The sequence below is a fragment of the Catharus ustulatus genome, chromosome 2 (assembly GCF_009819885.2).
Source record: "Catharus ustulatus isolate bCatUst1 chromosome 2, bCatUst1.pri.v2, whole genome shotgun sequence".
Classification (NCBI taxonomy): Eukaryota; Metazoa; Chordata; class Aves; order Passeriformes; family Turdidae; genus Catharus; species Catharus ustulatus.
The window spans coordinates 54,944,888-54,958,833 of record NC_046222.1 but is presented as its reverse complement, the minus strand read 5'-3'; the positions used below and the strand labels follow the sequence as shown (position 1 = coordinate 54,958,833).

Genomic DNA, 13,946 nt, shown 5'->3' with positions numbered 1-13,946 from the left:
TTTTAAAGTAGTGCCATATAGGTTCTAGACACAAAAATAATAGTTCAGCAATATAGCCTAACTAAATCCATTTGCTTTAATAGTTCTGTACTCCTGTCCATCTTTCTGTCACTGTTACATCATTATTGAATGCTGGTTGCATTATTTGAAAACATGGATTGCTATAATGCTATTTTGCACCAGTATGATGGATTTAGTTTTCATTTTAGTCTCAAAAGTATGTTGGCTATAAATACATCTCTGCTCTCCTGTGAGACTCACACTACAACTGGTAAATTTTCTGAGAAATCAGTCATGCATATCTTAAGAGAACACAATAAATCCTTTGAAGCAGAATAACCTTTTGGCTGCATTCCTTTAAATAGACCTTTTCATTATAAGGACAAATTTTACAAGCCTTATGAGTGAAACCTATTAAGTTCTCAACGTTATCTTTGCTTCCAGTGCCATGATCAGATTCTTGGTTGCATTTTGTAGGTCATCTTACTGGTCACCTGCCTTTTCCCATTTTGCTTTTTCAAAAATAGTCATGGGTGGGGATTTAACGAGGCAGCCCTGCTTCAGAAGCTGCTGACCATGTGTCAAAGTGCTTTTGCTGAATCAAGGCCATCCTGTTGAATTTATAATTTTACAGTGATTTCAGGGACTGCAGTCTAAGATCCTATAATCAAGAAGACAACAAAACCGAGTCCTGTGCTTGAAACTGATAGTCGAACTTAGGGCTACCCTTACTTGGGTAGAAGTTTCACCTCATAAACGTGTCAGAAAAGCACAAGAAAGAATGTGGCTAGAACTTGCAGCCATCTTATTATGAATTGCATTCTCAGTAATGCAGAATGATCAAAAAATAATGCCCATCAAGTAAATATTGCTCTTTCCCATTCCTGGATACCTTAGCTAGATGTGGATAAAATTAGCAGAGTATGGAATTCAGTAGACCTTGGTTAACAGGAAGAGACAGTGTGGTCAGGCTAAACAGGTCTTTCCGTCAGAGCTCTTCAGCGTTCTCCCTAAGAACATCCATTGAGCGGCATGATGTGTCAAGGAGCTGGGCTAGCTCCCTTCGGTGTTTGTTTTTCTCTCTTGTCTGACAACTTCATCACAATCCATCTTTGTTAGCTGATTGCACTGACTTGAACATGGGTGAGTGTGTATCAGCCTTCATTAGGTCAACTCAGAGACAAGTGTACATCTCTGCCTTGCCTGTAGAAACAGATTTATACTTTGAGAAGGGTGGGGGGAAGGTCACTTGGTATTTGGCTTGAAATTTGATCCAGTTAAAGGATGAAATTAATAACATCCAGAAGTAAAACATATGGCATCCATATATATGGCACTGTATCTGCTTGATGATGTCACGCTACCTCTTAAGGTTTGGGAAATGCACTTTTTAAAGTGTTTAGCTATGTTGTGGGCTCAACCTTTCAGACCTGACTGAGACAGAGCAGGCTTAATTTGGTTTGAACATTTATTATCCCTGGTATTTGCAGGCCACATAGAACCTCATGGTTTTCATTATCTTTGCATTTCACACACAGCCTAATTTCATTTATTCTTATTTTATGCCCCTGCCAGACCACCGCTCTTGATAAGGAGAGGCAGGTTTTCCGACGAAGACGCAACCAGGATGTGAGGGGACGTTATAAGGCTCAGCAAGCTCCACCTGAACTCAACTCCGAATCGGAAGACTATTCACCAAGTTCATCCGAGACTGTTCGCTCACCTAACTCACCCTTTTAATAAAACACTTTTTCTCAAAAGTCTTGGCTTTAACCCTTTGAGACCCTGAAAATACTTCAGGCCTGTGTGGAGTGAATACAGCTGATCTATCCAGCAGTAAACGCTGGGATGGTGGAACACAAAAGGGTGCTCACAGAATCGTAAGAATAATTTCGTAATTGATTGAAGTACTTATTCTCTGTTTAGATTGCAACTTGCTGCTAATAAGATCCTCAAAGGGTTAAGGCTATTTTGCTTTTTTTATTTAAAGATAGAAGCAGTGAATGTTTTCATCAGTGGAGCTAGGAACTGCAGTATGTAATTTTAGCACATGTTAACCCTCTGAGTAAATGATCACCTTAAATCTTGACAACCCATATTAGGGTTTTATTCTGGCTTTTTTGCTTTTGTACGCACATATCTTTTATAGTATCCTGAAGTTCCTTGCCTGTTTCTGGCAAAAAAATATATCAAATGTACTATTGCTTAGGAATTAAAAATATAGGCTTAAAAATGAAAATAAAATTAAACAAATGGTATATTCTGCAGCAACTCATTCCAAACCTGCATCATACTTCCACACGGAGTGACTGTTATTGGAGGATATGATGCAGGGCTAAATGGGAAATTCAGTTTAGGGCATTCTCATGGTTTACAGAAGATGACATGATGATGGCCACAGGAGATTGCTTCCATGTAGTTTACTGCTAATGATAATGTCAAGTTTTGGGAAATTGCTTGAGGACATGTTCTGCCATGTAATGGTATATAATGATCTAGTTGGGAGGTTCCTGGTTCCTTTGCATCACATTCAGGAATGTACAGGCATCCTCTCAGCATGACCTGGTTATTCCGGCAGAGCCATTTAAAAAGATTAACAGTGATGAGCATTACCCTTTAAACAGCTAGAAAAAATCAGGGAAAATACAAGTCATTTAATATATATGTAAAGCCTAAATTGAACTAGCAAAAGTTTTGTCTTTAGAATGGAGAAACTAAAAATGATTCACCAGTTTTATTTGTAATATTTAATAAAATGGGCATTTACAGAGAGTATATATATATTACTGGTTTGTTAAGACCTCAAGACAACATAACAGCTTTTTATTTGACCATTATCATGAAGTTGACTTCCACAGAAATATTACAGTGTGTAGACTTTTGCTTCAGATGTGATAATTTGGGGAAAAAAAATGGCTCAGAATTTCACTTGAATGAAAAAAGCAACTTTCAAAATCCTGTTCTAAAATAAAAAACATTGTGAAATTTATAGTTTCTCTTATTGCTTATGTAAAATTGAAGTTTTCTCCTCTAAAGTTAAATTTTTCTCACAGTGTTTTTTAAAAGTCACATGTGGTTTCCTCTCTCGCTCTTTGTCTCTCTTGCTCTTTATCTCCTCCCAACCTTGCCCTTTATCTCTTTCTTCCTTCCTTTTTCTTTCCTATTATACATCCAGAAGTATCAATACTACCCAAAATGACATGCAGATTTTCTCATCTTTCCAGGAAGTATAAATACATTTTTCAGGAACAGGGCAAGTTGCCCACAGTATCATTCCCATTCTTAGTGTTGTTTGTTCATGGAACTGTCCCTGTGAGCAGTTGTGACAGTCAATGTATACCTACAGCTGGTGGGGGCTAGTGTAAAGCTCTTTTGCACTTCTAGGTGGAAGCATCAGATGAACTGTAGTTCAAGAAACATTGGAATTCTGTTTCTCCATCCTATGAAGTGCACCTTTCATTGACTCAGACATGAAAATTTATATATTCAAAGATCTGAAGACTTTAAACACAGGAATTTAATCTTGTGGATCTTCACACAAGTGGTATAAGTATTTACTATAGATTTGTTTTTTATCCACCCAGTATTGATAATCTAGAAGTGAGATACTTAGTAGTAACTAGTTCTCCAGACTTATATTACTCCAGGGTAATATAAAGAGATGAGCATTACAGGTTTGTTTCATCTCACCTGGCATGGGCATACATTTTAGGCAGGACTCATGTTTTGATTAACCTATTGGTCTCACTCCATCCACTGTAGAAGGAGCTGCTGGTGGAAGCTTACATCAGACACCAACTTCAGATTAGGAGTTTAATAGAAAGTCATCTAAGTCATCAGGAGACTTATCTCTGAATGCATGTCTGTGGGCAAAAGGCCCCAGTTACTCTTTCAAGAACCTGAATAACAACATTTTAAAGCAAGTGAAACAAATAAGAGAACTCCATTGGGGCAGGAGGTGAAGGGACAAAGGAACTGCCATAAAAAATTCTCGGATTTTGGGTTTTGGAAAGGGTTATGTCTGTGCGTCAGATCCTTGACTATAACCATCCAACCCTCGACTCATTGTGGACAGAAGATGCTCAGTAGATAGGGAACAGCCACTGCCATCTTAATGGTTGTACATTCATAACTCTTGGATGGGACAAGGATTATTTTTCCATAGGATCAAAATCTCAGTCAAGATAAAACCTTCCTTGCCACTTACGTACCCTAATTTGCAGTAGGTCAGAATCTGGCACAAGTTTGACCAGCACTGACCTTCCTTCCCTTTAGAAGAGATACAGCTCAGCCATGTAAATGCAAGACATACATGTGGTAACAAAAAAGTGTCCATTAATACCACATGCTCCTTGACTATTGTGAAAATTTTGCAGTCTTAAAGCAAAGGCCAATGTTCATTCTTCTTAATTAGAGAGGGAAGTCAAGAGAAAAATAAAAAATGTTTCACTTTATGCATGAGAAATATTATTCAAAAATCCATCTGGGATTTTCCTATCACCTTTTCTTTGCTTTGGAATACAGGGTTATCATTAAAATAAGATGTTTGGCTTCTGCATCTTAGACCATATTGTATTACTTAAAACGTATGTAAAAATAATCCTAGATCCTGAAAACCCTAGTCATCCCCAACATCTTATGTTTCTGATAATTGGTTCATGTTTTATGAACATAACTATAAAAATATTTATTTAAGTTATTTTTAGGTTTGTGAGAGACTGGGTTTCAAATTGCAAATTTAGGTTTCAAGGAAAGATATCTGAATATTTGAACTGTTTCAAAAGAGTTTCCAGTGATGATTTAAAGTATATCCATATACCCATAGATATATATTTTAATATATCCATATATATGTATATATATTTATGGTTTCATGAAAGTTATAATGGTTTAGGCTTGTTTGGCATTGACTGCCATTTTTTCAGTCTAACCTCTGAATTTTTGGGGGTAAGTGAAGACAGAATATGTGGCCCTATAAATACTTGAAACACCAATGAAAGAAAAGAAATCAAGCATAATAGACTATTTCTAATGTGATAATCTGGGAGAGCACATAGCACACTATGACCATTTTACTGTAATACAGACCAGTCCTTCTGACTTCTTTCTTCATTTCCCTTTTGAATCACTGGCTGGTATTGCTGCTAAATGTGACAACAATTGTTTTAGTTAGCAGAGATGGATGGCAGTTGTGGTAGGCACCATCTATCACTAAGGAGATGGAGACGGGGACTTCCGAAGGGTGACTCAGGTCACCTAATGTTTGGTCTCTGGAGATGTCTGAGAGCCTGATCTTAGTATTAGCAAGAAAGTAGAACAGGGTCACTTCCAGCTTAATTCTTCTCAATTAAATATAAGTGGGATAATGTGGATTCTAACCTAAGTGTGATATTCTATTGAGCTTACATGCAGTAAGCAAACTTTGATGTGAAAATGTAGTACTGGATAGCACAGGATTAACTAAAAGGTAGTGAGCTGGCAGTTGTCTCATCTAGATGCATCTGTCTAAGAGTTAAGCATCTAATATAGGGCAATAATCTAAGCTTCCCATATAGGTGCTAGAGACTGGCTTCTCTCACAGATAATTAAAATTCTAGGATGGATTAATCACTCATGAGATGAGGTGCCTAGCCCAAATATATTTAGAACATGATTTATTAAGTCATGACATCTAAATTAGTATTCCTGTAAGTTACAATTTGCATAGCATTACTGTACAAAAAATCCAGAATACTATGGTTCTACTCAGAGGGTTAACAGAAAAGCACTAGGCATGCTGATTACATTGGTGTATCCAAACTGCTTTGCTTTTTTAGCCAGTGTTTGCTGATTTTTTCAGAAAATTCTTGAAAAAATTAAAGTTTGAAATAATTTAAGTGTTGTTGTTTAAGAAATTTCTATAACCAAATTAATCTTATTTTTAGCTCAAGTTATCACAGGAATAATATGTATCATTGATGCAGTGTAAGTCTGTAGTTACCAATTTTATGAATTCCACAAGTGATTCCAGAAATCTCTCTTTTTTTAAGTACTTATTATAGAGCTTACAATGGTGGCATAGGTGACTGAGACTGTCTTTCTTATTGGTAAACAAACAATATTGTAATTTCAAGAAAGTCCGAAGAATCAGCTTTTCAGTTTGGTAGTGTACTAGTTAGGGGGAAGCTATCTCATTACATGCATTGTGTAAATCATCTTTGTAGATGAAGATTGTTCATATTAATGAACACTTTCTTTTTTCCTTGACATTGTAGCAGAAACTGTTTACTTGTTAATGAACAACCAATACATTAATTTGCTTCAGACTGTTAGAGGGGAAAGTGAGATTCCAGTCATTGACAATGTTATTGCTTTACAGTAGCCCTCATCTAATTTAAATGTGGTGCATACTACAATAAGCAAAGCCAAACCTGTGAATAAACTCCTGAAAAAGCCTGGTGGGTCTTTATTCAGTTGGGTGCTCACATACAGTAGCATGTGACAGCAGGAAGGCTTTCAAGAATTGTTGAAATGAAAGCGATATATCCACAAATAAGAGCTAAATTGCAATCCTTTCCCTATGGGGCATATATGTTTGAAAAGAAAAAATAAAGAAAAGAAAAGAAAAATTGGCTCAGAGGTTTGCAGTGGTACTGTATTACCACAGGGCAAGTACATTAAATCATTGTTATTTGCTAGCCTGGGGTATATGTTGGAAAATGGCATCTTTTTTATTTAGTTTAGATTGTGGGCAGGGAGAGCTTTCCTAATATTATTGCAGTGCCTGCTACTGCTGCCATGGTTAAGGCTGTGTTAGTATTTCCATTATAAACTCTTAGTCTCAAAGGTTTTTAATTTGATTGTAAAAATTTGCTCCAGGCAGAAACTTGGCATACAATTTTTCAGCTCAGAGCGATTCTTTTCCTAAAATATGAGAGAAATCAGCTTGACCTATTCAACATTTATTTTCTAAGTGTACACAAACATTCGTAGACACAAAGGCAGTTTTTATGCAGCTCATTTCAGATGTGTCACGTTTTCAAGCATATCTCACAGGTCTTAACTACAAAGGTGACAACTCAGAAATTTTGGGCATTTTGAAAACCAGGAAGAAAACTCAGTGATCAAGAGCAAAAGTGTTTCACATGTGGGAGAGTTTTATTTTGACGTGACAGGCATTTAAAGTTTGCACACTAACGGGTATGTATACGCCCTGCTGAGTCCTCACGTAATTCCTAAACCCATTAGTTTAAGTCATTCCACGAAGAAAAGCTAAATGTGAATGCACTGGATTTCCCTGTAAGACTGGGAAAAGAAGCAGTTTTGTCTTGTGTTTTATAGTAGCACCATGGACAAAGCTGACAATACACCAGCAAAAAGGGTCCAGGAAGAGAAAAATAAAAAGGACAGTCCCCCTTTTCTCTTAAGGGGAAAAAAAATTGTCTGAATAAGACAGAGTTGAAAGCTTACGCTGAATAAGATAGGTATCAAAAGCAATTTAAAAAGCATAAGTATGGAACCATTTGAAAGCTATAAAAGTACAAGGGAGCCATGCGGTGTAGTGAATCCATGCGTGGAACCAATCACCTACTAATCTGGAGCAAATTTACAGCTACAAACAGGCATAATTAATACACAAATCAAACACACCCAGCGGCAGATGGAATTGAAATCCTAGTCCTTTTAGCAAACATAATGCAGACCTTTTCCTCCTCGTATATTCACTAAATGAGACCGTGTGTAGCTGTTTGAAGTAGTGTTGCACGCAGGCTAGTGGGGAAATTAGATGTATAAAAAATGGCTGCAAATTAATTGTTTTTAATAGCAATTCTACCTCACTGGGTCCTTTTGGGAAATGACAACTTTTAAAAGGTGATGTCTATGCATTTTATATTTGTGTGCATATATACTCAGCCCATGCCAAATGGTTTCAGTAAGACTTGAGTTGCTATATTGAAGTTTCATGTTGCCTGAAGTTTTCTGCAGCAGAGGCCACAGGAAGGGACAAAGTCTCCATGAAATGAAGAATTTGTGGATTGATCCACCTGTAATGGGAATGTCTTCCTAATCTTTCTCTTAGTGATCAACTTGGGTTATAAATCACAGTGCTCAGTCATGTCCAGAAGTATTCTCTCTACCTAAGTGAGTGGGAAGGGGACACTAGATAGAGTTTGGCACCCATTTTCTTGGCACCCACCTACAGTGCTGCACTTTTTGTCAAGCCATGTGTAAATATCAGATTGGGAAAGTAACAGTTTCACCAAATGATAGAAAAAGCACAGAGGTAGTGATTAGCCATAACAAGGGTAGACCGACATTTGGAAGATGGTTTCCAACTAACTGATCAGTCAGATTTTTGAGAATTTTTCCAATAGAACCATTGGAACTGAGAAACTCCAAAGGATTGTGAGGTGCTACTTGATCTGTTCATGAAAAACTTTCCTCTTCAGGTGTTTCTGATATGTTCTCATGTGTGTTTCCTGATGCAGGAAGACTCTGGACTCAGAAAGCCAAAAGACAGCTTCATTTCTGTGTGTCTAACAGATTTTAATGCCAGTGATGAGTTATTCATACACATATAATTTTAGGTGTCTTGGGGAAAAAAAAAAGTAATGCTGAAAAAAAAGCTTAGCTTACTTGTCTAGAGTTACTCTCAGGAAGAGCTGACATTACTACCACAACTGTTACTGCTGCTGCTATTACTATTCTACTACCACCACCACTGCCCTTCGAAGGTGATTGTTTTATTTGACCTGTGCATCTCCATTAGATGCCTGGAATGCTTCAAATCTGCCAGTAAGACCAGCAAGGTCTTATATGAATAACAGCATTCATAAATTTGTTTTCTTTTCAAACAGAATGCCCACAGCTATCGAAGCTGGGTTCCATCATATGGTGAGAGTTTGAGAATTGGAAAGAGAGGTATTGGTAAGTTGAAGGAGAGGATTATTTGCAAAGTGTAAATACAATGTCCAAGGGAATTCCTGGTGCTGTATCTCGCAAAAGTGAGTGATAGATATTTTTTCTCTTCAGCAAATTCAAGCACGTAGGAAAATGCAAATAAGCCCTTGAGATACGAACTTCTGATAATTTGGTGTTTATTGTTAATCTTAACAAGGTGTAATCTTTGTGACATTGCTTCACAGTAATAAGGAGAATTTAACGTGGGTAAAGTTAGATCTTGGCAACTCTTGCCATTGCCAGTTAAGGGGTGGGAGGAATCAAACTGACTGACTGATACTAAAACAAGCAGTTCCAAAGAGGCATTTCCAGAGTCGATGTGAATAAAAAAGGGGGAGGAGAATTCTTGAGTATTTCCTCAAGGCCAATTTATCACTTGCCATTTGTGCCGATCTTTGGTGTATTATCTGAGGGGAAAAGAATGCTCAAATTGGTCCAAGGTTAAAGACATAGCCACTCTAACTTATTTTTTACTTTATTAAGGAATTAATAATAAGATTTTATATTCTGCCTGAAAGGAAATTGTTAAAGGATTACTGGAGTGTGAAATTAAATAGCACTTTTCTCATGCCTGCTAAAATGCCAACTAAGGAAGTGGTGGCCTTCAAACAAGTTTGTAAATTATTTAAATTTAGAACTTTTTTTTTTTGAAAACTCAAATTGCTATGTATTTTATTGGCATAAAGGAATCTTTAATTTTTAAGGTACTAAATAAGTAAGTTCAATAGGCTACTTATTCCTGCAAAAACAGAAACAGAAATCACATCTGGTATTATCACCTTAATTTATGAGATAAGTTTTTAAGTTGCTGCTTGCTCTTATGTAAAATATTTACTCCAACTAGGTAATAAAAGAGTAGAAAAGGAAAAATCGCTTAATACTTCAGCTCTACCCTCAGCTTCCAATGAGTTCATGTTTCTTGAGCAGAGAATGATTACAATATATTTCAATTCAATCATCACAAGCAAACCACCAAGGAGCTGGATCCAGCTGCATTCCTGAGAAGCTGTGCACAAGCTTTAAAAATTAGTCATGCAGCCACATCCTAGCTTTCCCACATAAACCTCTGTACCACAGTGAGTCTTGATGAATGTAATTATTAAAAAAAAGGATGTAACTAGTCAGAAAATTCTCACTTCATGTATTAATATCCCAGCACAGGAGATGAGTTTGGATAGAGGTATGGAAATCAAATATAGTTCAGCTGTGGATGGACAAGCTTTGCATCTAGTGCCCTTCAACACGATACATACCAACTCTCATGAGAAATGTGAATGGTATTTTACAGTGGAAGCCTGCTAAATCCCACTAATAATTGGAAGCTTGATTGTAAATGTCTGCATTTTAGGAATTAGCAGGTGAATTAAGAAATATAGTAAAGGACCAGAGGATAATGCATTGCATAATGTACTCTTTCATTCCTTCTGAAAATAGATTAAATTTTAATTTTGTACTTCTTTCATTATCAGTAAGTGTGGTGGAGTATAAAAATTACAAATCATATGAGATCCCATCAGGGCTCTCTGATTATTTTTGATGAAAGGCTGGAAAAGTGCTATTTTACCTATGTTGATAAAAGTATTTAACCCTACTTTCATTTATAAGGTAATAGTTACAATTTAACTGGTTCGTTGAATGATTCTTGATGCAGGACATAGCTGCAGAACTAAACTGTTAGATGTCTGTCTATCTGTCTGTCTGTCTAGAATTCTGCTTTTTTTCACAAGGATAATTAATTGTCAACAGGGTTATAGGCATGTGGTACTTCCCCTTTTGGATTTTGTCATCCCAAAGAGTTTGTTCTCCATCTTACTGGCAGCATAAGATTTTGGCATGCCAGAATGAAGGCAAATGGTTTGTGACCACCATAATCCTTCATGAACCTTCATTGTAAACCCTTTTCTCCTTTGCTCCCTTCCACACTCCTCCAGCCTCTCCAAGTCATTTGTTTCTTTCTTCTTTCCTACACTCCACTTCTCTTGTGTGGTGCAAATATTGTACATCTGTGTGTAAAACAGAGCAGGGAAACTGCTCCAGGGAATAAAAAAGCTTTGCCCTGCATTAATTACCTGTTTCTGTTCATTGTTCCCATGCACCAGTGTGCAAGGAAATAGGGTATAAAGAAACTGACTGCTGCAGTGGGAAGATGGGACTGCTTTCAACAGCAGTGGCGGTATAAATAAGTAAGGGGAAAGGGCTGAAAAGTGTGTCTTGTGTCTTTTGGGATTAAGTTCTACACTGTTGTAATTTATATTTGGATTTACAAAGAATTTAAAAGAATTTGTTTTGAATAAACTGAAAGAGTGGGGTGCTGTGAAAAAATATTACAATTACAAAAGGAGAAAGACTTGGAGTGAGTTGGAGCGCAATATGTTAAAATATTGCATACACTCAGTGAAAAGGGAAATACATGGAAAGGAGGCATCATGTGTTACCTTCAAATTACATCCATGCTTTAGGTTTTTGCAATGCTTTCTACGGGACAATAATGGAAGATATGCACAGATTCTACCTTGCAGTCACAGGGGGCAGATGACATACAGCTTTATTATTTGCTGCCACTTAAGCTTCAATAAGGGAAAAGGCAGCTGGTTAAAACCTAAAGCCTAAATGCTACCCTAGTTGTAGCTTCTTGCTCTGCCCCAAAGCTGCTGTTTTCCACTTATGGTGTAGGTAGAAATGTAAACTCTGACCTGCAGTGCGCCAGCATTTTCACTGCTGGTCTCTGCCAGAAAACAACAGCAGTCATGAGGCTCCTCTGCTCTCCACAGTCAGCAGCAGCTTCTGCTGATCCCTGAAATACCATTTGCCATTTGCTAAATGAAGGCCAGTGAAATCCTCTTTTTGAAAGATACTTGAATCCAAGATAATCTTAAAAGATGTGCTTTTGCAGAGGGACTGAAGAGCGCAGCGATTGGTGCTGGTTTGTTGCCTGTGTACTGGCTGTGAGCAGCTGCCAGGCAGCAAATGGGGCAGCAGGCATCAGGAAGCAAATGGAAACCCTGTGGGCAGCTTGCAAATCAGCAGTACATAGTCATAACCAAGTCTTCCCTGGAAAGCAGATGGATTTGGGGTTGGGCTTTTGTTTTCACTTTTCTAAACAGGAAACATGTTCAAAACTCTAACTTGCCTCCTGTTACTTGTTTCAGTTATGTTCGGGGAAATGGGACTTTGGAAATCAGGGTAAGGGGGGGAGGAGATCAGTAGCATTACATCAAAGAGCTATCCAAGTCTTATCATGGTTCCCCTGTTTGGGCAACAGGTAGATAAGGAAGATAGGCTCCCAATTATGTCCAGCTGCTCATTGTGAACTGCAGACAGATTGCACTCCAGGCAGAGAAATCATCTGAATGGAAATCAGTAATTCATTCTTTATTTCCCTTCATGTAGCATGGAGTTTGGTCTTGCTATTTTACGTGCAATTACCATGTATACATACCATAATGTTTCAGGATATTCCCCAGACTGTAACACTTTTATGTCAGCTCTGGGTAGGAGGAAAAAAATCCATGGTAAGAAATTAATAAATTGCATTACAATTGCAAACTTCAACTTCTAGCACTGGGATGGTTGTCTATTATCAGAGGTTGCATATTTCTGATCAAAAGCATGAATTTGCATATATTTGTTGAGAAGATAATGAAGTTTGAATACAGCAAGTTTTGTTTTGCCATATAGTAAAAAACTGACATATCTGGTCCAAGACTACTCAAATTACCTACATTGACGGAAAGCATTTTATTCTTTTCTGTTAGATGCCTGAAAAGATAAATTCACTGACCCTGAAAACCTCTTTTTATTCTTGCCCACATCCATAATCCTCACTTACAAACAGATGAAAGTCATAATTAATATGCCACTAGAGAGAATTCATCATTTCTTCAGAAACACCTCTTAATTTACCACATTAGCCTGATTAAGTAATGAATTTGTCATTTCCAGTTTTTCCTTAAGAATATGAAATATCTCATTTTTGACCAGGAAATACTAAACTAAACTGCAATCGAGGAAGATATTTCGGCCTAAATCCCTTTTGCTAAAAATTCTTTTCTTTATGCACACCTAAATTCTGAGGGTTGCAGAGCCCCACAGGCCTTCTCTCCTGCAGCCCTTGCAGCCACAGAGCTGGAAGCGAAGCACAGCTTTGCAGCTGTCCCCCAGTAATGAGAACTACAACAGAGAGAGGAAGGGTGCTATAGATCACAATCCCACTGCTGGGGCACAGCAATTTGGTTCTTTACTGAAATGATGGGTTGAAGTGGCACTAGAGATGTCCCATCACATTCCTGCAGTAGTGATCCCTTCTGTTGACTAAAGGAGGAGAAAACCCAGATTTTATTTTTTTTCTTTTTCCCAAAAATTCCGTAATTTTTTATCAATCAGTGGCAAAAACACAAACCTTCCCTCACTTGTGTGTGACAGAAAACTTTGATGGATTTTGCATTCAGTTTTTAAGAACTGTGGATGATGTTTTTATTGTTGCTAAGAAAACACCTTTAGTAATTAATTACAGTATTTTCTTCTAATTTGTCTGTAGCAAATGAGAAAGTTTCATATTCTCCCCTTTTCCTCTGCCAGGGAAATCTGGTCTTCATTCCCTGCAGTCTTTCCCATTTAACCCCAAAGGCTTTGTTAAGTAACACACTCACTTATTGAGTGTATTAATGTGCTCACTAGCCTAATTTGTGTGAAATATGCACTGGTTGTCATTAAAGTGTCAACCTGTGCTGTTTGTAGCAGCTATACTCGGAAGGAAGACGTAGGTTCGTTCCTCCTTGGACTCAAGGTTGAAGGCATCATAATTGCCATAGGTGGAAATTTTCTGAGGCCTTTGGAAAGGTTTAATGACCAGTCTGTGTGCCTGTATGGGAACACAGACTGGCAAAGAGGGGCTTGGTCTGCCTAGAGACCACTGATAAAATCCTGAGAGAGGAAGTCAGTCGGTTACTGGAGCTTGAGTGAGATGGAGACTGATATGTATAGATATAGATAGATATAGATAGGTA

General features: G+C 37.5%; 1 protein-coding gene across 3 annotated transcripts in view; it reads left to right on the top strand.

The window, feature by feature from the left end:
• The window catches only part of DCLK1 (doublecortin like kinase 1), a 237,606-nt gene extending 226,601 nt beyond the window's left edge, over window positions 1–11,005 (top strand). For all 3 annotated transcript variants that reach the window (XM_033051779.1, XM_033051780.1, XM_033051781.2), the window contains one exon: window positions 1,576–11,005. In XM_033051779.1, the coding sequence (XP_032907670.1) occupies window positions 1,576–1,740 (165 nt within the window). In that variant the 3' untranslated portion in view covers window positions 1,741–11,005. The remainder of the gene's footprint in view (window positions 1–1,575) is intronic.
• Window positions 11,006–13,946: the final 2,941 nt, after the last annotated feature.